General features: G+C 54.4%; 1 protein-coding gene across 3 annotated transcripts in view; it reads left to right on the top strand.

The window, feature by feature from the left end:
* Positions 1 to 23,807, top strand: part of CLIP2 (CAP-Gly domain containing linker protein 2) — a 75,091-nt gene extending 51,284 nt beyond the window's left edge. For 2 of the 3 annotated variants that reach the window (XM_079945342.1, XM_079945343.1), the window contains exons 9-16: positions 6,425 to 7,360; positions 9,617 to 9,674; positions 12,737 to 12,820; positions 13,780 to 13,936; positions 15,476 to 15,635; positions 17,324 to 17,515; positions 17,803 to 17,865; positions 21,786 to 23,807. In XM_079945342.1, the coding sequence (XP_079801468.1) occupies positions 6,425 to 7,360; positions 9,617 to 9,674; positions 12,737 to 12,820; positions 13,780 to 13,936; positions 15,476 to 15,635; positions 17,324 to 17,515; positions 17,803 to 17,865; positions 21,786 to 21,797 (1,662 nt within the window). In that variant the 3' untranslated portion in view covers positions 21,798 to 23,807. Of the gene's footprint in view, positions 1 to 4,660; positions 4,766 to 6,424; positions 7,361 to 9,616; positions 9,675 to 12,736; positions 12,821 to 13,779; positions 13,937 to 15,475; positions 15,636 to 17,323; positions 17,516 to 17,802; positions 17,866 to 21,785 lie in introns of all 3 variants that reach the window. The other variant, XM_079945344.1, reaches the window with a different exon arrangement.
* The last annotated feature ends 1,156 nt before the right edge of the window (positions 23,808 to 24,963 follow it).

Below are 24,963 nucleotides of genomic sequence, written 5' to 3'. Positions count from 1 at the left end.
TGATGTGTAGCAGGCTCTCCTGCTGGGCGGCTGCCCTTCTGCAGAGGCTGGGCGGGGGGGCTTCTGGGAAAAGCACCTGTGGTTGCAAAGAACAGAGACCCCTCCTGCTAAGTCCAGTCATCCGGGGGTTACTGAAAGGCTGCAGGGAAGTCTCACAGCCCCAATGGCAGGCAGTTCAGGGAACCAGAAGGAGGAACAGCATCAGAAATGGAGCCTATTCTCCCCCACTGAGGGGCCTCCCTCTTCTCATGACTCATGGTCAGTCTGTCTGTCACCGTGTCTGCAAGTCTCCTGGCACATCTGCTCCCTTCTCCCCGACACCCATCCTCCTGGATCCGCCCAGCCTTCAGCACCCACTATCTCCCAGCTGTCCTCTTGGGAGAATCTGATTGGCCCCAGGCTAGCCAATGGGCTGACTGGCTTTGGATCAGGTGTCCAGCCCAGATCCAATCAGCCTTGGCTGGGAGAGGCGTGGGGGTGGGACAGACAGTGACAGACAGCTAATTCAGTCCAAGGGCAGTGGAGCCCCGTTGCTGCTGTTTTTATTGTGACTATATTCATGGTAACCAGAAGGCAAAAGTCCCTCTCATCCTCACCTGTCTTAAAAGTCAAAAATAAAACCCAGAATACATCCTTGAGCTTCTGGTCCCCCTCCAGCTATGTCACCCCAGTTCTCTGCTTGTCCTTCTCCTGTCCTCACTCCCCCAGCTACGCAAGGTGCCCCATTCCAACCTCTCACCTCCTTCCTGACCTTGAATGTTGGCCTGTCCAGGGGCTCAGTCTCAGTCTACACTCTCCCTGAGAGCGTCCAGTCTGTGGCATTAATGCCCTTTATAAGCCCACGATTCCCTTGGTCCTCCCCTGAGCTCCACACCAGTATACCCACTGGACATCCCCACCAGGAAGAGCAAGTGGCAGCTACTTGTAGTAGTTCCCGGGGCTTCAGGAAAAAACTGCCACAATTCAGTGGCTTCAGACAGCACACGTTTATGCTCTCACGGTGCTGGAGGCCACAAGTCTGAAATCAAGGTGTGGACACGGCCAGTCCCATGCCTCTCTCCCAGCTCTGGTAGGATGGCTGGCAGCCCCTGGGGTTCCTCGACTTGTCGCCGCATCACTGCCTCTGTCGTCACGTGGCCTTCCTCCCTGTGTGTTCCTGTGTCTCTTCCCGTGACCTTCTCATAAGGACACTAGTCATCAGACCCACCTTAACCCAGTATGATGTCATCGTAACTACTTCCATGTGCAAAGACCCTATTCAAAACGAGGTCACATTCTGAGGTTCCAGGTGGACATGAAATTTGGGGAGATGCTCTTCAGCCCAGGACAGCACCCCCCACATGTAACGTGCCCCAGACAGATCTCTCCGTTTGTTCCTGCCTCCCCTTCACCCCGCACCCCCCTTATCCTTCCCATCTCAGTAATTGGCCCCACAATCCACATGGTTGCTCAGGCCCCGCAGCTAAAATTCATCTTGAACCTTCTCTTTCCCTCGTCCTTCCATCAGAAACCCACTTGACCTTGCCTCCAAAATTGTCTTCATCCCCGCCGCCACCTTCCTGGACCAGGTCACAGTGGGTGACCTGGGACAAGTTACCCCTCTGTTTGGCCCCTGTGTTTCCTCTCTTGTTCCACACTGAAGCCAGATAGCCTTCAAAAAGAATCTTTAAAATTTTTTAACGTGGGAAAAAATTTTAACATAAGTAGAGAGGATGGTGTGATGCACTTCCATTTACCCATCGCCCAGCTTCAACAATGATCAGCTCCTGGCCACTCTTGTTTCACCGCCATCCGCAGCCCTGTCTCAGGTTATTCTGAAGCAAACTGCAGACAGCCTATGACCAAATCTCTTGAAAACATAAATCAGATCCTGCCCCTTCCCTGCTCACACATCTGGTGGCGCAACTCTAGATAAAAGCCGGGCTCTGTAGCCCAGGGACGACCCTGGGGATCCAGCCCTGCTCCAGGTATGTGGGGCTCCTGTCTGAGCTAGAACACCCCATGCTCTGTCTGAGCTGCTGCACGCGCTGGTTCCTCGTTTCTCCTCCACCCCTGCCCTGGTCAGCCGGTTCCTGCTTTTCCTGCAGGTCTCCCCTTGAATTGTATTTCTCAGAGGGCCCTTCTCTGCCTCCTTGATTTTGCGTCATCCTCCTTGCTCTGTTCCTAGGCCAAGTCACAGTCTGAAATGGTCCTCACTGGTCACGTATTGTTTGCATCCCTCCCCAGATGTAAGCCCCTTGGGGGGGCCCTGTCTGTCTTGCGCTCCTTCCTGTCCCCGATGCCAGAGCAGGGCACAGCATGGTGAGATGCTTCTGGAAAACAGGCCGGGGACATGTTTTGTGGTTCTTGAATGGGTGTGGCCTCATGTTGCCTCATGAAAACATGTGCCACTCCCTGCTGCCCCCCTGGTGGGGACGTCAGGCAGCTACCTTAGACTTGAAGATACTGGGGTTTTGCTGTTGTTTTATCATCCAGGGGATTTGTGTTACTGTTTTGTGAATTAAATAGCGCCTCGGTGTTTTTTTTCCTTGGCATGGGAACGCCCATTGTAAGGGGAAGAGTCAGAACTCAGAATCAGCTATTTGTTGAGAACTGGCTGTGCAGCTCAAGGCCTGGAGGGAGATTAAGAGGGGCGACGTGCCTCTGGCCTTCAGGAGCCACTGGTGCAGTTGGGGAGACTCCTCCCCAATTAATAATAGCAGCTTTCTGTTATCCGAGGGGCGTCCCAAGGCAGTAACTTTGTGCTTTGGAGTGGGGTAGACACCGTGCGTGCAAGAAGAAGGGGGAAAGCTGTAGGTCAAGGGCTCAGGCCAGGCTTCACCGAGCTTCTGGGATTTGGACGGGGCCAGGGACACAGGGAGTCCCCCATTTCAGGAGCTTCCGTCACTGCTCAGTGTTGCTGCTGGAAGTCTGTGTCTCCGCTCCGTGGAGTCAGGCTGGTTTGGGGGTGGGGAGGCCCTGGCTCTAGAACCTGGGAGTCTGAGGTTTAGGCCTCCTGCTGCCCCAAGTTGCTGGATGATTCTGAGCCTGAGGTGTTCCCCTGGAGTGGCCGCTGTGAGATAGCGAGATAACCGAGATACCCCGTGTGTGTGTGTGTGTGTGTGTGCGAGGGGGCGGGGCTTGGGTTCTAAAGTTGGCACGTGAGACAGAAATTACATCCTCCCAGGTCGTCCATCTCACCTAAAATCTAGGCTTCAGGGGCTCTCCCCCCGCCCCAAGCTCCTATGGGTTCTCCTGTGCCCCCATGGACCAGGAGGCTGGGAGTTCTGAAAGTGAGAGTGAAGGGTCCTTTTGTTGCCCATGAAGTTGCCCGTGAACTTGTGAAGCTGGAGGCTTTTCTTGCCCTCGGGGCCACAGGTATGGTGTTTGTGATCAGGCTCTGTGTAAGTGTGGGTCCCGGGCAGGGTCGCTGTGCCTGTCATCAGAGGAGAAGGAGCAAGGTGACACGGCCCCTGCAAGGCTGGGGTTGAGGCACCATCTTCAGCCTGTAATTTTCTGGAAGAGACTGAGCAGGGCTGTATTTTAGCACTGGGGCATGCTGCCCTCTTGGGGGGAGAGAGAGAAGAGGCATTTGTTCCTCTAGGAAAATTCACAGGAATACGATCACGGGCCAGAGGACATAAAGGTCTCTGTAGCTCCTGGTGAACTGCACGAGTATTTCTGGGACGGTACTGTGAGTCTGCACCGTCACCATTACCCTTGCCCGTGTCGGGCGTATTCTTGGTTTTCACACAACAGGCTGCGGTGCTAAGCCCTGCCTCTCCTGAACTGCCGCTCAGATTTGCTCTCACCTCGTCTCTCCTTGGTGATGATGGGATGCGCGGGAGGATGCAGACAGAGCACCCTGGCTTCTCCCTATGGAGAGCTTGGTGTCCAGACCCCTCTGGATGCCCTGGGCCTTCAGCCTTCTGCTGCCCTCGCAGATCTCTTAGGGGAAATCCAAATGCCAGCCTGGATGCCCGGAGAATGTCGGGCTTTGTCAGTGTGTGAAGCGGGTGTTGTGAGGCAGGGACAAAAGTGCTCTTGTGCTTTCGGGAGGCCGGGCGTCCTCGGCAGGGCCTGGGGAGTGGGCAGTGCTGGGGCCGGGTTTGGGGCAGGGCGGTGGGAGGCCTAGTCCAGCCTCCGCTAAGGAGGCCTGGCCGGGAGAATCCTGACCGTATGGGTATATTTGAAAACCTCCCGTTCAGTCGGTTCTTTGACCTTTAAGACAGGCCTGGGGGCCAGGAATCCTGGGGTCATTTACAGGGGCTTCCTGTGTGCAGGAGTCTGTGCCTAAAATGAGAAACAGCCCTAGGCTTCCCGATGGGGCGGGGGGAGTAGGCTTTGGCTCCTGCCCCGGGGCTGCAAGGGGAAGGGCCACCTGGGGGTGACAGAAGGGATCCAGGTGCCCGTTGTTGCCCCTTCCAGGGGCCGGCTTGGGCAGGGTTACTGCAGTCTGTGCTCTGCCCTTAAACACACCCAGCGGGGACACAGTGAGGGGCGGGCAGCAGGCCCACCCCGCCCCGCCTCCCCAGACCTCCTCTCTTTCCTTCACCTGCTCTCCTGCCTTGTGCACAGAAGATGACCTGCCTCTCTCTCTCTTTTTCTCTCTTCCTCCGGCTTCCTGTCCCTGTGCCCCTCTCTCCTGTCCCCACCTCGCCACCCGCCCCGGGTGGACCAGACCCAGACGCAGCTGGAGCACGCGCGCATTGGCGAGCTGGAGAAACACCTGCTACTGGAGAAGGCGCAGGCCGAGCGGCTGCTCCGAGAATTAGCCGACAACAGGGTAACCGCCGCCACCTCCTGCCACCAGCGCCTTCGCCTGCTGACGCCCCTTCAGCTGCCCTGTTTTTATTATTTTCTCTCTCTCTGGCCGCTCTCCTCACTTTTTTTTTTTTCTTTCCTTTTGCGCCCCTTCTAGGGAGGTTTAGGAACGTGCTTCTATGCTCCGTGGCCATGTGGTGCTTGTTGAGAGGAGGGGGTCTTGGTTCTCTGGGACTTTGCTCCCCAGCTCGTGGACCCACTGGCTGGGAGCGTTCTGTGCGAGCCTCCCCCCGCCCCCCCACCACTGCATTGCCATGACCGTGCTTTGTCATCTTCAGAAATCGGGGGCTCTTGGGAACATTCTGCCCCTTCTGTGGCCAACCTATCCATGCCTCCCTTCTCCCCAGGCTGGGGAAGGCAGAGGTTGGGAGACTGTGGGTCCTTTAACTGTGGATTCTTTAGCCTGGAGGGTCTTAAATAAAATGGCATGAGGGGCCAACCTGAAGGACCTGGGGCAGTGGTGGGCCTTCGAGGGAGTGGGGTGTTCCCAGGGCATGAGACTCGGTGTCAGCCGCAGGGTGGGAGTGGTTCCTGGGCCAGGGAGAGCTCTGCGTGGGAGTGAAGTCCCCCCTGATTCCCAGGGCATGGGTCTGAGTCCAGTCTCCAGACCCTGCGAGCCCCTCCACGCCCATCATGCGTGCCCCGGGGGCTGGGCCCCCAGGCAGGCACACATCCAAACAGCTGGTCAGCCCAGCGGACAGCCCAGCTGCAGTTCCCCCGGCCGTGGAGTTAAGCAGCCGCAGAGCAGAGCTTGGGGAAAACCACCGAACACAGGCTGTGGGTGTGGGGTGGGCGACCATTGGCTTCCGCAGGTCGGCCTCAGTACACGAGTGAGCACGTGTGTACCCGTGAGCATCTGGAGACACACACGGGTCCCTGTCCACACACTGGCCTTTGCCAGGTGACTGCGTGTGCAGTACACATGCATGGACACGGAGTCTGCTTGAAGAAACGGACCCAGTCACGGTTGACAGGCTGGAGTCCTCCACACCAAGGCATCTTCCTCTAGGGTTCAACCTGATTAGAAAAACAAAAGCAGGTTTATTGAAGTAAGGGTCACCTTCAGAAACAAATTTCTTAAGCTTGTAAAAGATTTAAAACTTTCAAATATATTGCACCCAAACCTGTGATCACTGACACGGTCGAAGTAGGTTTCTGGCGGGCGGAGCCTCTGATCTCAGAGTTTTCCATCAGAAGGAGGGTCTGGGAGCATTCTTTTTTTTTTTTTTTCTTCTGCGTTAAACATTAAACCGGACCCTTCTTTGGCCACCCCCTCCAAAAGGCCTCTCTGTGAATCAGCTCGTTCCGGCTGGAACTTTTCTAGAGCAGGATAGTACGGAATTCCCTCTGTTGTGTCTGCCCTTTAAAAATAACATGAACTTGAAGAAAGCCATAACCTCAAATAGATGGTTTCCTTTCGCCACCGATTTTTCCCAAACCGCCTAGAGCAGCGGGGACCAGGGAGTCCCCGAGTCACTGGGACACAGGCTGGGGAAGCCTCCCTGGGAGCTGCGGTGGGCAGGGCGGCGCTCAGGTGGAGTGGGGCGTCCTTCCCTTCTCACGGCCTTCCCCCGTGCCCTCCAGCCGGCCCGCTGACCCCGGTCTCCCTCTCTCCCGGTAGCTGACCACGGTGGCCGAGAAGTCACGGGTGCTGCAGCTGGAGGAGGAGCTGAGCCTGCGGCGCGGGGAGATCCAGGAGCTACAGCAGTGCCTGCTACACTCCGGCCCGCCACCCGCCGACCACCCCGAGGCCGCCGAGACCCTGCGGCTGCGGGAGCGGCTGCTGTCCGCCAGCCAGGAGCACCAGAGGGAGAGCGGCCTGTTGAGGGACAAGTACGAGAAGGCGCTGAGGGCCTACCAGGCGGAGGTGGAGAAGCTGCGGGCGGCCAACGAGAAGTATGCGCAGGAGGTGGTGGACCTCAAGGCCAAGGTCCAGCAGGCCACCAGCGAGAACATGGGGCTCATGGACAACTGGAAGTCCAAGCTGGACTCGCTGGCCTTGGACCACCAGAAGTCCCTGGAGGACCTCAAGGCCACCCTGAACTCGAGCCCGGGTGCCCAGCAGAAGGAGATCGGGGAGCTGAAGGCCGTGATGGAGGGCATCAAGATGGAGCACCAGCTGGAGCTGGGCAACTTGCGGGCCAAGCACGACATTGAGACGGCCATGCACGTGAAGGAGAAAGAGGGCCTGCGGCAGAAGCTGCAAGAGGCCCAGGAGGAGCTGGCCGGGCTGCAACAGCACTGGCGGGCCCAGCTGGAGGTGCAGGCCAGCCAGCACCGGCTGGAGCTGCAGGAGGCCCAGGACCGGTGCCGCGACGCCGAGCTGCGGGGGCGCGAGCTGGAGAAGCTGGACGTGGAGTACCGGGGCCAGGCGCAGGCCATTGCGTTCCTCAAGGAGCAGATCTCCCTGGCCGAGAAGAAGATGCTAGACTATGAGCTGCTGCAGCGCTCGGAGGCCCAGAGCAAGCAGGAGGCCGACAGGCTGCGGGAGAAGCTTCTGGTCACTGAAAACAGACTCCAGGCTGTCGAGTCCCTGTGTTCGACCCAGCACACCAACGTAGGCGGCCACCCCTCCTGCCTGGCTGTGCGGGGACCACGGACGGCAGCGGTCCGGGCTCGAGGGCCTGGCTGGGGAGGGTCTAGGCGTCTACTGACCGTTTATTTCCAGTCCAGGGAAGCGTCCTCGTTGCCCCCAGGAGCACGCCGTGCGAGGTCGGAGGGCACCTGGCTCAGAGGAGGAGGTCCTTCCATTAGAAGGGCAGCAGGCCCGGGTGACTGTGGGGCCCCAAGGCGGTCTGAGCTGACCTGGCTGGGTCCCCACAGGCCAGGCCTGGAGAGAGGTGTATCTAGGCACAGGGAACAGCCTTCTTCCCAGTCCCCAGACACGTCCTCCTGTGCAGGCTCCTGGGCCTCCCCAAGGCACCAGTACCAGATGCTCTGGCACTGGGCTGGCAGACATGTGGAGGGCAAACCCTGCCCATCTCCGAGGCGAGCACCGACCTGGGGGACCCGAGGGCGGCCCCCTACCTGCTGGTCCTGTTGAGACTGAGCAAACAGTTCAGCAGCCGCTTTCCCAAGAGTGGGCTGGTCCCTGGAGCGGGACCCTGGAGAGGCTGCTGCCATTGGAATCAGCTTTGCTCCAAATCTAGAAGTCCCAGCTGAGCATGCTGGGGAGGCCAAGACCCCGGGTAGCCTGGGCGTGTGCTCCAGCAGGGGCAGGAAGGGCCTTACGAGTGGCTCTGGGCAGCACACCGGGTGCAGGCCCTATGATGCCCTGCCTCACCTGGACTCCTTCAAGGTCCATATAGGCTTCGTTTCACAGATGAGCAAACTGAGATTCCGAGGCAGAGTACATTTCCCAGGTTTTCTTGTCCATCAGTGGCAGAGCTTGTGTCCAGCCCCACTGCCTAAGGGCCAGCAGAGGGTGCCCGGGATGACAAAGTCATCTTACATGATAGGACAGCTAGCAGCAAGATCGTTGCCTTTTTATTAGCCTTGGGGGTTCCTGAGCTTCTGGTTCCCTTTGTACACTTAAACCAGCATTTAACAATTGAGCCACAAGTATTCAGGAGTTCCACGTACAGGGGGTGCCTTTTTTGTAAAAGGAGCTCTGCCCGTGTCACACCTTGAGGTCCCACTGCACCGGCCTTTCTGCCCCCTTCTCCCAGGGAGGGACCAGCAAGTGCTCTCCCAGGATGCTGGGCAGAGAGAAAAGGAAGATCCTCAGGTTAGCTGTGTACGCATGACCTGATTGGCTGCTCAGGCAAGGAGGGTCAGGCCTGGGACCCCAGGACCTGGACTCCTTAGCCGGGGAGGTTTGGGGCTGCTGTGGTTCCACAGGATGGCCTGCTGCCCCTCAGTCACAGACCTCAAGCCAAGGCGTGGGTGGTGATCTCAGGAATGCCCATCTCTCGATTTCCACACACGTGGGGACTTGGTCTGGACCCACATGCCTCCCAGATTCAAAGATTTAAGTCCAGGGACAACTCAATTTTTGGTCTCGTGTAGTAAGTACAGGAATTTGGAAAAATTTTAGTGTGTGCCTCATTTTCCCTGCAGTGTGTGTAAATTAAGATCTAGGAAGCTTAGTTAATCGCAACAAACTGAGATTAAAGCAGGGCTTGGGATGTACGAGCAGAAGTATGAGGGGCAGGTGGACGGAGGTGACTGCCTGCTCAGCTCTGTGCTGCCCTGGTATGCAGTGCAGAATCGCAAACTGCAGGCTCAGGGGACAGCCAGCTTGGGCAGGAGTCCAGAAACTTCTACCGAAAGGCAGCAAGGAGCGTGCTGATGTTTGCCACGCAGATTTTTTTTTTTTTCCTTGGTTGGTCTTTTCTTCTTTGGCTTCTGGATTTATTTTTTTTTAAGATGTGTTAGAAAAGAAGTAGCATTTCTTGAAGTCCCTCCGGGAGCCGACCCCGGTGCGTGCCCAGCACACGCTGCCCCATGGCGGTCCATTCTTGCTTTATGGATGGGAACCAAGGCCGGGAGTCTTGCCTCTGGATGATGGTGGAGACAGAGTCCCAGGACCAATCTCTGTAGGCATCCCAGGGAAGGAGACATCTGTTTAATATAATAGGCGTTTGCACGAAGGAAAGGTTAGGAGGTGATCACGTGGAAGCTACGTAAACAGCCTTCCGGGGCCCTGGGAGCAGAGGGGGTCCTCTTGTCAGGGAAGCTAGCCCAAGGACCTCTGTGCCCCCTGCTTCATCGAGCCCCTGAAAGTCTCCTTGAATTGGGGAGAGGTGGGCTGGCTGGGGCTGAGGGCCGAGAGGGGGAGGCGAGTGTCCCCCTTACCAGGCTCTCCTTTCAGATGATTGAGTCCAACGACATTTCAGGGGAGAAGATGAGGATGAAGGAGACTGTGGAGGGTGAGTGGCCGCTGGGCCGGATGAGATGCGGGGCAATGGGGAAAGGCTGGGCGGTCCTGCCTCTGAGCTGGGTCCCGCTTTGTTTTGCATCATCTGCCGATTGGTGAGAGCACTATTGCGTGCACCAGCCACTCACCCACGAGGGGAGGAGGGCGGAGGCTCAGTTTATTGAGAACCTGATTGTATGTTTGGTTTCGTGTTTTTTTTTTTTTTTTTTGCGGTACGCGGGCCTCTCACTGTTGTGGCCTCTCCCGTTGCGGAGCACAGGCTCCAGACGCACAGGCTCAGTGGCCATGGCTCACGGGCCCAGCCGCTCCACAGCATGTGGGATCTTCCCGGACCGGGGCACGAACCCGTGTCCCCTGCATCGGCAGGCGGACTCTCAACCACTGTGCCACCAGGGAAGACCTGGTTTCGTTATTTTTAAAATAGGTATAAACTTCAGATTGTTCAAAGGGCATATGGTGAAGCATCCTCTGTCCCCTACCTAGTTCCCTCCGCAAAGGCACAACGTTGGCCAACTCATGTCTCTCTTCCAGAGATGTTTTATGCACATACAAGCACAGACACAGATGGTGCCACACTTCCCACACTATTCGGGCCCCTTACTCTTTTTTTTGGCCACGCCGTGCGGTTTGCGGGATCTCAGTTCCCTGACCAGGGATTGAACCCGGGCCACGGCAGTGAAAGTGTGGAGTCCTAACCACTAGCCCACGAGGGAACTCCTTCGGGCCCCTTACTTCTTTTTGCCCATTTAATATTGTATCTTGGAGACTGCTCCCTGTCTCCACATTCTTTTGTATGGTGTAGAATATTCCATCGTGTGGAGCTACCATCGTGTATTTCGCTGATGGATCACGGGTTGTTTCCAGTTTTTGTCCGTTACAAACCCTGCTGCAGGAAATTACCTTGCCCTCCATCAGGCTCAACCCGGGCCATCAGCAGTGAAAGCGCAGAGTCCTAACCACTGGACTGCCAGGGAATTCCCAAGGCTCAACTCATTTTTTTTTTTTTTTTGCTGTATGCGGGCCTCTCACTGTTGTGGCCTCTCCCGTTGTGGAGCACAGGCTCCGGACGCGCAGGCTCAGCGGCCATGGCTCACGGGCCCAGCCGCTCCGTGGCATGTGGGATCCTCCCGGACAGGGGCATGAACCCACGTCCCCTGCATCGGCAGGCGGACTCTCAACCACTGCGCCACCAAGGAAGCCCTCAGCTCATTTTAACTCCCACCGGCTTTGGTTGAAAGTATGTTTCCCCACAAGCTTCACCAACAAAATATTTCATCAAACTCTGTGATCTTTGTCTATCTCAGCTGTAAAAGATGTTACCCGCTGTAGCTTCAACTTGCCTTTCCCTTACTGTGAGTGACACTCTATTGCCATTTCTCCTTGCATCCTTTGCCCATTTTTTTCCCTGTTGGGTTATTGATCTTTTTGTTGATTTTTAGAAACTACTTATATATGACTTTGCAAACATTTTCGCCCCATTTGTGGTTTGTCTTTTGACTCTTCTTTGGGTGGTGGTTGCCGTGCAGATTTTTAAACATAGGTCTTTTCTTTTTGGGATCCTGGGTTTATTATTTTTAAAATGTATTCCGTGGTTTCCTCTAGTACCTTTTTTTTTTTTTTTTCCCTCTAGTACCTTTTAAGTTCCATTTTCTATGTTTAAATCTCTGATCCATCTAGAATTCTCTCTTCTATAAGGTGTGAGGTAAGGATCCATTTTTATTTTTTTTCCCAAGAGTACCCACTTATGCCAGTACCATTTTTGAAAACCTCATCTCCTGCCTCCACTGATTTGAATTAACCATATTTACCATCTTTAAATTCCATCGGGTAATTGGCTCTATTTCTAGACTTTCGATTCCTTTCCAGTGACTTGTCTGTCTCTTCATGTGCCATTTCTACAGTGTTTTGAAGCTTTGTTTATATTTCAGTTACTGGCAGGGCTAGTCTTCCTGTTCTGCTTTTCCAAAATTCTCTCAGCCATTCTTTTTTTTTTTTTTTAATCGAGACAAAATTAACGTAAAATAAAATTAACCATTTTAAAGCAAACAATTCAGGGGCGTTAATACATTCACAATGTTTTGCAACCACCTCCTCTATCTAGTTCCCAAACATTTTCATCACTCCAAAAGGAAGCCGCATGTACATTATCAGTCACTGTCTATTTTCTCCTCACTGCAGCTGCTGACAACTGCTAATCTGCTTTCTGTCTCTGTGGATTTGCCCATTCTTGATGTTTCATATAGATAGAACCATACAATATGTGGCCTTTTATGTCTGGTTTATTTCACGAGGCATAATATATTCAAGATTCATCTGTGCTGTAGCACATGTCAGTGTTTCATTCCTGTTTATAGCTGAGTAATATTGGCATCGTACGCACCACCACATTTTGCTTATCCATTCACCTGTCGATGGGCACTTGGGTTGCTTCCACCTTTCGGCTATTGTGAATAGTGCCGCATGCGCAGGTACTTGTTGAGTACCTGTTTTCAGCTCTTTGGGGTATATACTTAGGAGCAGAATTGTTAAGTCATATAGTAATTGTGTGTTTAACTCTTTGAAGAAGTTTTTTGCCAGACTCTCTTGGCTAGCCTTGCTTATTTTTTCCAAGGGATTTTAGAATCAGTTTATCTAGTTCCACAAAAATTACAATCTGGCTGGTGTTTTTATTGGTATCATGTCAAATTTATACATTAACTTACAGAAAGTTAATAGCTTTCTAGCACTTTCCGTGAATCTTTTTCATGACTGTTCTGAGGCTGTCCAGTATTGAACGCACATGGCCAAGTGACCTGGGCACCGTTACTATCCCCATTCTTCACTTGAGGAAGCTGAGACTCTTGAGAGTTAAGTTGCCCAAGACCACACAGTATTGGTGCCTCTTCTTCAGGGTGGGTTACCCAGAGGGACCACTGGAATGAGGAAGAACTTGGACTCTTGAGGCCAAGTGTGGCCCCATTTTAGGGTTTTGATGGAAGGGCCAGCCCCTCACCCACTGGACCGCAGTGTTGGCCCTGGAGTATTGATGGCCCCTCATCTCTCCCTTCACCCCAGGCCTGCAGGACAAGCTGAACAAGAGGGACAAAGAGGTGACAGCCTTAACATCCCAGACCGAGACGCTCAGGGCCCAAGTAAGTGGTAAGTCTCCCTCCTTCAAGGCAGATGCGGGGAGCTTTCTTTGGGCCGTGTGCCAGTCCAGCAGGGGGTGGGTGGTACTGCGTCAGGGTGCCCTCCCCCACTCTGCCTTGAGGAGAAGGCGGCCTGGCTCAGTTCCCATGCACTGGGCTTCCACCTGGACAGCAGTGAATGGGGAGCAGTAGCCCACACTCGGTCCATAATATAATTGGGGGCCCCAGCCAGCTTCTCTCCTCAGAGCCAGGTCTGTGTTCTCTGTGTTCTGAAATTGCATCACTAGTTCTCACTTTCTGGGCTTGAAGTCCCTTGGGTTTCAATCTCTCTACCTTTTGATACAGTATTTGTGCACCAGCCCCTAGAAGAAATACCAGGATTTCAGAATCAGGGAGAAGGTCTTTGGCCACAGCAGAAAGCAAGGCACAGGGAGAATGAGGCCAGAGGGGAGACTAGGGAGAGACGGGGGGTCGAATTTGTGACTTGGTGACAAACTGGCCCTGCTTCTTGTCCGCCAGAATGCCATTGGTGGTGTCCATGAGACGGCCCCCATCCTGGGAAATGGTTCCCACCCCCACTCCTATCCAGTTCCCATCACGTTCACGTGGCATAATTGGTCCCGACAAAGGTCAGTTGACCTCAGATTCCTCCGGGGCCAAGGTGAAGTTTTAGCTTTTCCTTGTCCAGGCAACAGTGTAAATACCCGGGCCCCGTCTCGGGAAGGGTGGACTGCTTTCCTGACACCAGAGGGCCCAGCTACTGTGTGGGAACTTTGGTCTGCTTTTCGTAGTAGCTCTTCTCGGCCCCTCGCCGCCTGGCCCTACAGGACGAGAGAGGCCCACTCAGTGAAGTGTGTCCCTGTGACCCCTGGGAAACCTGCTCCCTGCCCGGGCCTTGGCCCCCAGGTGGGATAGATTCCCACGGTGATCCCAGCGCTCTCCCTCCTTACCCTGCCGGCTGGCCCTTAGCACTGGAGAGCAAGTGCAGGTCGGGAGAGAAGAAGGTGGACGCCCTCCAGAAGGAGAAGCGGCGCTTGGAGGTGGAGCTGGAGGCCGTGTCCCGGAAGACCCACGATGCCTCGGGCCAGCTGGTTCTCATCAGCCAGGAGCTGCTCAGGAAGGAGCGGTGAGTCAGCCGTGGGCTGTGTGTTCAGACCTGCCTGACCCTCACTCCACCCAGTTAATATTAGCCAGTCTTCTCCCGAGGCGGGGCAGGGATAGACCCGGTGGACAGATGGCTGGCATCACCGATGATCACCATACTGTGCACTGCTAAGCTCCGATGAAGCCTCAGAATCCTTCTTAACACAGTTCTCCAAGCAGAGCTTATAGGAAAGCTTAGTGGTTCCCAAGCATCCTGGGCCCAGGGACTCCTTGAAACTCTTAAAAATTATTGAGGATTCCCACCACCTCTTCCTTGAAGCTCTTCTTGGTTGATGTAGGCCACTGTGAGCTCCTCCATGCTTCTGTGGTACTTAGGATGGGAGTGGGAGATCAGCAGATTAAACAAGTAGAGATTTATTTTCCTCACATAACAAGAAATCTGGAGGTAGCTGTAGCTGGCATTTGGTTCAGTGGCTCAAGATATCAGTGCCAACACCTTTGTTCTCTTGGGTTCTGCTAGACTCTCCCTCGTGGTTGCAAGGTGGCTGCTGAAGCTCCAGCCATCAGGAGCCATCATTCCTAGCAGGAAGAAGGAGGAAAGGGAAAGGGTCAGTGCCAGCAGACTTCCACTTTGTTCTCAACTACCCATGGCCACCTAGAGAGGGAGTTTTCCCCTCCTCTATAGTAGATGCAAGCAAGGGAAAGAGCTTAGAAGGTGTGTGTCCTTTTCTCCCGTGCTGTGCCCATGGAAGACATTGCTACTTGATCACTGCACTCTTTTTCTGCAAAGCCCAGAATCATTCTCACCACAGTACTCCAGGTAGCTACTGCCAGTTGATTAAGTTGACATAGGAAATAAAACTTATTTGACATCAGGCATTTAAAATGTCTTGCCACGTGAGCTAGCTCTCTTGGATAAATGTTTTTTTTAATTTAACTTTGTTATTATTTTTTAATTTGAGATAACATTGATTTATAACATTATATAAGTTTCATATGTACATTATATTTCTACTTCTCTATTATTTAGTTTTTAATTAAACAAATACTATATTCTCTTTTTAAAATTTATTTTATGGAAGTATAGCTGATTTACAATGTTGTGTTAGTTTCTGCTGTACAGCAAAGTGATTCAGTTATACATGCATATACATTCTTTTTCATATTCTTTTCCATTATGGTTTATCACAGGATATTGAATATAGTTCCCTGTGCTCTACAGTAGGACCTTGTTGTTTATCTATTCTCTATATAATAGTTTGCATCTGCTAATCCCAAACTTCCAAGTATTCTCTTTTTTAAAAAAAACTTCAAAATCATCCTAAGAAAGGCTAAGTCCTCTTGACCGTACCATCCCCGAATCGTGGCCCCTCTCGGGTTGTGGTTGGATGGTTTCGGGCCTTGTATTTCCTCTCTGGCCCCTCCTGGCACAGGTGCTGTCTTAGTAGCCAGCGTCCCCCTTCAGGGTGGCCAGTCTCCAGGCACTTGGCAAATTGCGGAGCACGGGAGGGGAGGGGCCCATCTGAGTGCAGGTGTTCTGTGCGCCCCCCGCCCCCTCCAGGAGCCTGAACGAACTGCGTGTGTTGCTTCTGGAGGCCAATCGCCACTCCCCAGGGCCTGAGAGGGACCTGAGCCGCGAGGTCCACAAGGCCGAGTGGCGGATCAAGGAGCAGAAACTCAAGGATGACATCCGGGGCCTGCGGGAACAGCTGACCGGGCTGGTACGTGGGGAAGGGGGCGGCCTCGGGATGGCAGACACCAGGGAGGGGCTGGGGCTATCTGCTGTCAGCCATGGAGACTGGTGACCTCCTGGAGCCACCCCAGGGATAGCCAAGTCACAGGGAGCGTTCAAAATCCCCTAGAACCACAGGCAGGGTCGGCGAGGTACCTAGTGAGGGGCCGTGGGCGGCCCCTTTTGTAGATATTGTGGTCGGCTGTGTGTCCGTCTGGGTGATGCAGTGCAGAGGAAGACTTCCTAAGAATCTCACCAGTCCAGAGGTGGGATGGGCTACCGGCAGCTGGTGAGCTCACCATCCAGAGAAGTAATCAACCAGAAACCAGCTCCTTGTTCAGGGTCCAACAGTGGCGATTCACGCATCCACCTCAGGAAGGAGAGGGGAACAGGGGCCTGACTGGGCAGAGTCTCCAGAGGTGGGGGTACGGTAGGCGAGTGATGCTGGTAGCACAGGACGGAACCATCCCACTCCATCCCCCTGTGGTCAACCTTCAGGACGAGCCTGTGGCCGGTTCCTGGGCCTGGTCAACTCCAGAGCGTTGACAAGATAGGGTCTGGGAGGACAGGATTGCTGTCAGGGGAAGCTGCTCCAAAGCCCCTCGCTGCCCTCCCACCCAGCCACACAGGCTCAGCCACGCTGGAGGAGATGGAAGGAGAAGAGGGTCCTGCAGCCATGGAAGCAGCCCTGGGCCTACAGGGTTAAGCGAGAAGGGTATCACTCTGGCTGCACCCAACTGTGTGTGTGGGGACCACCGGGCCCAGCCGCCCTGTGGCCTTTCAGTCCTGGCAGGTCTGGCCAGCAGGGGGTTGGTTACACGTGGTCCTCGTGGTGCTGTGAGCCTGGGCGTAACTCAGAAGCCAAGGCCCCGAGGCTGGTGTGGATTTGGGAGCTCTGATTCCAAGGCTTTCCCAGAGCCGCGTGGAGGGGGCAGAGCCGCGCTGACTGTCTCTGTGGGCCACAAGCTGGTCAAATTTACACGTGACTGGCTGCCCCTTACCCTAGGAGAGCCTCTCCCATGTCCCCCTGCACTGTCCTCAGTGCCACGGAGCTGCCCCCCTGGGAGAACTACGCACGGGCTTCGTGGTTAGAAAACCTCCGGAACGAGGAAGGTTTGGGTGGAGGGGGAGGTTTGGGTAGAGGGTCAGAGCAGAGCAGAAGGACCCTGGAAGCACCGGCCCAGGGAGGGCAGTGCAGGGAAGCTTCGTGTGGGAGTGAGGAGGCTGGCCTGCCCACAAGGCAGGTGCATCTCCAGGTACCACGGTGGGCGGGGTCAGCTGCAGAGCACTTGGAAGGGAGGGGAAGGCATGTCCTGTTGGGGCAGGGGAGGGTTCTGAGGAGAGGTTCGGGAATGAGGCTGTAGGTCTAGAGGTGAAGAGGAGGGACCCACATAAACAGTGTGGAGGGAGGCGGGGGTGTGCAAGAAGGAAAGAGGGGGAGGAGGGGTCCTGGGTTTTGGGACCTGAAGAATGTGGAGCATCTGACAGAGCCTGGGAATTCAGGGCGGGGGCCAAGGAAGATGCTTCAGAGAGAACCCTTAGGTGAGGGAGGCCTGGTGATTCTCAGGCCTGACCCAGAGATGAGGCGGGACACATGAGGTTCCGGCCTAAAGGAGAGACCACCCTCCTGCAACACGTACACGCATGCACACGCTCTTCCTCTCCTACTGCTTCCAGGACAAAGAGAAGTCCCTGTCGGATCAGAGGCGCTACTCCCTCATTGAGCCGTCCTCGTGCTCGTCACCGGAGCTCCTGCGGCTGCAGCACCAGCTGATGAGCACAGAGGATGCCCTGCGGGACGCGCTGGACCAGGCTCAGCAGGTGGAGAGGCTCATGGAGGCGATGAGGGGCTGCCCCGAAAAGTCCCAGGTGAGCTGGGTCTCAGCCAGGTCCTGAGGGGAGAGACTCCGCCCTGCGCCCCGGGAGTCCCAGCACAAGGGGTACATGGCTTTATCCCGAGGAGCTCAGACTAAGGGCGGAGATGCCCTGAGAGCCTGTGTTTCCTGGGGTGTGTCCTGGGACCCCTATTCTGATGGGTTCTGCTCAGAGTTTGGATCCTGAGATGGTCCTGTTGGGAAAACCTCGCCATCTAGTGGACAAGCCAGGAAATGCTGCCTGGTGAACCTTGCTCAGCATCTTGCCCTCGACTCTTACAGGCCACCGGCAATTCCGGTTCTGCAAATGGCATCCATCAGCAAGACAAGGCCCACAAACAAGAGGTAAGGGGCACCCTGGCCCCGGGGAGATACTCTGCCACTCCCACAGCCCTCCCGTGCAGGCCGACCTCTCTGGAGAAAAACTTTGAAAAGCCACCAAAAATACACAGATACATCGTGCAAGCGGCTTTACAATAGGGTCGCTCACAGAATGTAGTCAAACTTGATTCAGTTACCATCCTGCTCTTTTAACCTTGTTTCTCTTTCAAAAAAAAAAAAAGAAAACCTTTTATTATAAAGTAATACATGCCTACTGGGCAACTTTTGGGGAAAAAAATTAAAAATATATAAAGAAGAAAATACTGGGAGTTCCCTGGCAGTCCAGTGGTTAGGACTCCGTGCTTTCACTGCCGTGGGCCTGGGTTTAATCCCTGCTTGGGGAACTGAGATCCCGCAAGACACGCAGCGAAGCCAAAAAAAAATTACTTACCCGTAGCCCTTCTACCCAGAGATGACCAAGGTTAACATTTTAAAGTGATATCCTTCCTGAACTTTGCTAAGCATGTACACGTGTGTATGTGTATGGGTGTACAGTCAATCCTCACTGTTCCGTATTTGCAGACTTACCTACTTGGTAACATTTATTTGTAACCCTAAAATCAATACTCATAGCACTTTCCTGGTCATTCGTGGACACCCGTGCAGAGTGGAGAAAAAATGTAATCACCGGACATGCATGTTCCCAGCTGAGCTCATACAAAACACCGTGCTGCCTTCTTGTTTAGCTCATTCTGCAAACAAGTGTCCTTTTCACGGTCTATTTAGTGACATGTTTTTCACATTTTCATGCTTTTTTTCTTGGTGATTTCTGCCGTTTAAAATGGTCCCCAAGTGTCTTGCTGAAGAGCTGTCTAGTGTTCCTAAGTGCAAGAAGGCTGCAATGTGCCTTCCAGAAAGTACTTTAGAGAAGCTTCATTCAGGCATGAGCTACGGCGCTGCTGTCCTTGAGTTCATTATTAATGAGTCAACAATATATATTCAGTGAGGTGTCTTTAAACAGAAGCACACATGAAACATGGTTACATATTGATCAATCAACGAAAATGTCAGACCAGAGGTTTGCAGGAACTTTGTATTTCCACTGGGAGCAATGGTTCAGTATTTGCTGATTCCGCATCTGTGTGATTCTGTAGAACAGAACTCCTGCAAATAATTGTTATATGTATATGTATGTGTCTGCAGATGTGTGTGCACATTAACTTTTAAAAAAATTTATTGAAGTATGGTTGACACTTAGACATTAACTTTTTATTTGGAAATAATTTCAAGCTGACAAAAAAGTGGCAAGAATAAAATTAGCACCTAGAGCATCAGCTCTCCTTTCCCCCAACATAACATGTTGTTACTCCTTTGCCCCATTTGCTTTATCTTTTGTTCTCTATGTGTAGATGGGTGTGTTATATGCATGGAGTATTCTTCTGAACCATTTGAGTATAATTGCATGTGTCATGGTCCTTAATACTTCAGTCCATATTCCTGAGAAAAAGGACATGATTTTACATAAACACAGTACAATTCACAATCTCAGCGGCTTCCCTGGTGGCGCAGTGGTTAAGACTCCACGCTCCCAATGCAGGGGGCCTGGGTTTGATCTCTGGCCAGGGAACTAGATCCCACATGCATGCCACAACTAAGAGTTTGCATGCCACAACTAAGGAGCTGGTGAGCCGCAACTAAGGAGCCTACCTGCCACAACGAAGGAGTCCATGTGCCACAACTAAGGAGCCCACCTGCCGCAACTAAAAGGAGCCCACGTGCCACAACTAAGGAGCTGAGAGCTACAACTAAGGAGCCCGCCTGCCACAACTAAGACCCTGCGCAACCAAATAAATAAATATTTTTTAAAAATTAAAAAAAAAAAATCTCAGCAAATGTAATGCTGATACGAGATTTATATCCAATCACTCTCCATACCCAATTTCTTCACTTGACCCGGGAGTGCCTTCAAAGCTCTTTCCCCCTCAGTACAGGATCCAGTCTAAGGTTGAGTCAGCTCATTGCATTTACTTGTTATGTCTCTTTAGTCTGCTTGAATCTAGAACATTTCCTCAGCTTCACTTTGATTTTTATGACATTGATATTTATTTATTTATTTATTTATTTATTTATTGGCTGCGTTGGGTCTTCGTTGCTGCACGCAAGCCTTCTCTAGTTGCAGTGAGCGGGGGCTACTCTTTGTTGCGGTGCACGGGCTTCTCACTGCGGTGGCTTCTCTTGTTGCGGAGCACGGGCTCTAGGTGCACAGGCTCAGTAGTTGTGGCTCGCGGGCTCTAGAGCGCAGCGTCAGTAGTTGTGGTGCACAGGCTTAGTTGCTCCGCGGCATGTGGGATCTTCCCAGACCAAGGCTCAAACCCGTGTCCCCTGCATTGACAGGCGGAATCTTAACCACTGCGCCACCAGGGAAGTCCCGACATTGACGTTTTTGAAATACCGTCCTCCCTCCTTTTTTAATAGAAGATTCCTCCTTTGGGGTTTGTCCCATGGCTCCTGCTGCTCAGAGCCAGGTTCTACAACTGAGGCTGGAATACACAGTCAGTGCCACGTTCTCCTCCGGGCATCATGACTGCGGTGTGTGATGTCCATCTGCCCTTCATTCCTGAGTGAATCTTGATCACCTGGTCAAGGTGTTGTCTGACTCCTCCGCTGTGTAGTTGCTGGTTATTTCCTAACGAGCATTCGGTGGAGACTCTGGAAGACCTTGTGAATCCTCTGTTCCTCACCCAGATGTCCCCTGGATTCGTCATCCATTCATGAATCTTGCCTGAGCCGGTCTTTACTGTGATGGTTGCAAAGTAACATATAAATTACTACACTGTATTGTATTATTATTATTTTTTTGGACACGCCGCGCAGCTTGTGGGATCTTAGTTCCTCCACCAGGGATCAAACCTGGGCCCCCTGCAGAGGAAGTGTGGAGTCCTAACAACTGGACCGCCAGGGAATTCCCTAAATTATTTTAATGGAGTAGGTAGTGTGCTCTATATTCTATTTCACCTCTTGTTTTTTTTACTGAATATTTTCTCTCTTCCTTAAGCAGTCTTCGTAAAGTCTATGTTTTATAAAATTGTGGGTGGAAAATTTGTTTCCTAAAACTTCATGGACCTGACTCCCTTGCTGGGAATGTCTTTGCTGTGTTGTGTTTTAAGAGGGTGCCTGGTGGCCTCCACCCCACAGTTAGCCACTGGCATTCACCCACAGTGTTAGAGAGCCCACCTGGGGCCCAGGTGCTAGCCCGATTAGGCTCTGTCCCTGGCTCGCTGTGTGACCTTTGGGCCAGTGAGGCTGGAGCACAGGAAGGAAGGCTTAGTCCTTCCAGCTTGGCCAGTGGGACCACGGCCGCAGGCGCTCACGTAGAGACAGGAGAACCTTGGCCACAGCATCTGCCGAGGGCCTGGCCCTGTGAGTGAGAAGCAGAGAGAGAGATGGGCGCGGGGAGGAGGGGACCCTGCGCAGGACCTGAGAGCAGGGTGGAGGCACGGAGCTGTAGTGGGACGTGGTGGGGTTGTGTCTGCAGAGGAGCTGCCTGTACCAGGCACCCTGGGAGTTGATGTCCAGACCTTGTGCGGCTTTGTCCTGCAAGGCACACGGGGGTCATCCTGGTTTACAGACACGAAAACTGAGGCTTGGGGTCTCAGCACCAGTTTTCCTTTCCTCGGATCCAGCCTCCGTGCAGGCCCTCAGAGCTGTCTGTAAAACCCACCTGCTCTCGCCTCTTCCCCTCAATTCTCATAAACTGCTCCCACCCGGCCTCCTGTCTCACCAGACACACAGCGAAGAGACTGCTCCTGCCTCAGGGCCTTTGCACATGCTATTCCCTTTACCTGGCCCAGGTGGGTCTCCTCCCCCAGCCCCACCCCACCCCCTCTGCCGCTTGTCCCTGTGCCCACTGAGACACTTGCTGACCAAGCCCATTCTCTCTCCAGGACAAGCACTGACCCTGAGGGACACTGTGGAGCTGCCCGGTCCACACCAGAGCCCCTCCAGCCTGCCCCAGCGGCGCCACCTCCAGGCAGGGGCCAGGACTGTCGCTTTGGAGAAGAGAACAGTGTAACAATAACGTACCCACCACCGCGGACAATCCCCTACCCCGACCCCCCTGCCGGACCAGGAGGCTTCCTCAAGCGCGACCTTCCACAGAAGGCGGTACAGCCCCGGCCTGGCCCCCGGGACCTTGAGCCTGGACGCCCTGGACACCCTGGACACCCCGGCGGTTTCTGGAGTTGGTTTGGGGAGGCCGAGATGATCCGGCCAGGCCCCCTGCCCAGAAGGAGCTGCCCTGAGGACCATCGTGGCCCTCTGGGCACATCCCTGCCCTCCCTTTCTTCCCGTTCTCCTGGGTCCCTCTCAGACCCCAGAGCCGTTGTTCCGGGAAGGGGCCAGAGGAGGGCTCCAGCTTCTCCTTCCTTAGGAGCCAGTGGGGGACCCCCTTTTCTGCAGCTGCTTCCAGGCCAAGGCAGTCCCCAGGGCTTCTTGTCCCCGCATACTGAGCCTCTTTCATGCAGTGGTACAAGCTCCCTTCAGCCCGTCTGCCCAGTGAGGCCCCAGGTTCAAAGTGCTTGGGAGGCAAGGCCCTTCGTTCCCACCCTGACCCCAACGCACACACGGCTCCGAGCTGCTGGCCGGAGGGTGGTCACCAAGGCCGGGAGCCACGGTATTAGGAAAGTCTGGAAGCCCCTCTCCTTCCTGCACCCCCTACCCCCAGTGACCTGGCTTGGAGCTGGGGCAGGGCGGCCCCAGGGGGGCCCAGGACTAGGGCTCTGGGTATGTTTTGATTGGTCAGTAATATGCTGTCCCCTGGGTTGACTTGATGTTCCGAAACCGGGCCTGCCACCTGCAGACTCACCCACGCAGACCCCGACATATACACCCACTGACCCTTGGCACACACACACTCAGAGGGGTCATGCGTGCACACGTGCCATGTAGGTGGGACTTTTGCAGTCAGCCACACTCAGACCATGTGGACGCTCACCCTCGGGTTCCAGGCCCCAGCCCCAGGCCTGGCAGGGCCGTGACCACACACATTGCAAATGCTCCTGCGACCTCACCGTGCACATGCACAGCCAGGTGCGCGTGGGTGAGCCTTCAGGGGGGCGTGGCCACACATGCACAGGAACACACAACCCAACAGCCCCCTTTCGGTGGTACAAGGCATCTGCCTTGGGCTTTCGAAGCCCTGTCTTCTGTAGCCAAGAAAAGAGCCCAAGGATGATTGGGACAAGAAAAATCTCCCTGCCTCCCCCGCTTCCCCTCAAGCCCTGCCAAGTTACTCCAGCCTCATGCGTGCTGGGAAAAGAGCGTCTGCCCAAAGCCCCCACTCTTAGAGCTGGAGGGCCCATGGGTGACTGCCTTGTACCCTGCAGCGTCTGCCCCTCCTCCCGCAGCTCAGGGAGAGTGCTCACAGGGGCCTCTCCCACTAGGGGCTAGAGGGGGGGATCTGATGGCCCATCACGGTGTTCCTGAATTGCACCAGGACAGGTATGCAGTTGGTGCCCTGGGAGCAGCCCAGGTAGCCTCTGAGTGCTCCTGGGTACAGGTGGGTGGTGTTCACGTCCCTGCCCCAAAGCAGCCCATCCTGGGGATGGCCAGTTAGTCCCATCGGTCCCCTCCCCTCTCCCCGTTGGCTTTCGGTAGCTCTTGCATGCGGTTTTATTAACAACGGTCTAGGAGCAATGCTGTAGTGGCTTAACCCAGAGTCAAATTCTACTCTTTCCAGCAGTCAGGCAGCCGCCCTGCCCACTGGAGATTAGTCTACTAACAGCCAAAAGCCCACACCGGGAGGGGCTGAGCCCCCGGGGCGGGCTGGCGGGTGGCGAGTGCTTTCCCTGTGAGCATCTGCGCCTGCCCAGTGTGCGCTCAGCCACGCCCCCTCCCCAGGTCCTCCCGCACCCTTCCCTTCCCCAAAGTGGAATTGTTGAAGTGTGGCGAGTCCGTGCTCGAGACAATAAAGCTTGTGACTGAGGTCCAGGACCCCTGCAGTTTCTGCTTCTCTCTGTGGGTTCCCTGGGCTCCCCCATCCTCCCTCAGCTCACTGGCACCCTGGTGCCAGGAGTGTGTCTCGATCCTGTTCCTGGTGGACTGCCAGCTAATTCTTACTCAGGTGTGAATGGCTGACAAGAGCCTCAGAGGGCCTGGTGTGGCTGCCATGTCCAAGGAGAGGGAGCTCAGCAAGAACAGGCAGAGAACCAGAGATGGGGGGCAGCAGCGGAGGCCAGGCAAGGTTGCCAGAGAGGTCTGGGGGGTTGGATTTGAATCTGTTGGAGGTATAAGTGGGCCCACAAGGAACAATTGAAAATACAAAATAGTATGTACAAAATAGTGATGGATCAGCTAACACAAGTTTGACGCGTTTGGGGAGAACACTTAAGACTTCAGTGAGCTAATCCTGTCTCCTGCAGCGAGATGTCTATGGATCAGGTGGTCAAAGTTTTGCAAGCCTTATGGTCATTTTGCAGGCTGTGCAGTTGAGGGTCCTCCCCCCCGCCCCCATGGAGACTGAACAAGCCTCTCGAGGTTAACAGCTGAACGTACCCAGAAGATCTGTGCTCCTTCTCAGGCACTGTATCAGCAGAGTCCTGGAGGAAGCAGTGGGGCCATGCGAGGGGGAATGAGAGTTTAAGGAGGGTCTGTGTGCACAGGTGTGGACAGGGCAAAGGAAACCTATGAGGGTCTCTACTACCCCCCACCCCCGGCCGCTCTTGCCAGCCCCTCCCATTGGCTGAACACAAGCAGAAGCCAAGGCAGGGGAGCCTATTGGAGGCCGTAGAGGTCAGCTCCTGGGGCACAGCCAGGATGGGGGGGGCGTGCACAGTGGGTCTGGAGGTGGGGACGGATGGAGAGCAGTCAACACAGTGTCCATCCGGGGCAGATCTCGGATAGATTGAAACAGCAGCCAATTCTTAGGTTTCTGCCGCCTCCGATATAAATGGTCTCTATCTTTCCAGAACTCATCAGCCCAGTATTCTGAAAGTCAGAGAGCTTCTGCAAAGACCCTTTCCTCTGAGACTTACCAAGCACCGCTGTGACTTATTGGGGTTTTTTTTCCATTTCACCCAAGGCACCGTGTTAGCCCAGTCACCCACCTGGCGATGATGCTAAGTG

The sequence above is a fragment of the Stenella coeruleoalba genome (genome assembly GCF_951394435.1).
Source record: "Stenella coeruleoalba genome assembly, chromosome: 15".
NCBI lineage: Eukaryota > Metazoa > Chordata > Mammalia > Artiodactyla > Delphinidae > Stenella > Stenella coeruleoalba.
The sequence above is the reverse complement of the archived record's forward strand: the minus strand, read 5'-3'. Positions and strand labels throughout refer to the sequence as shown.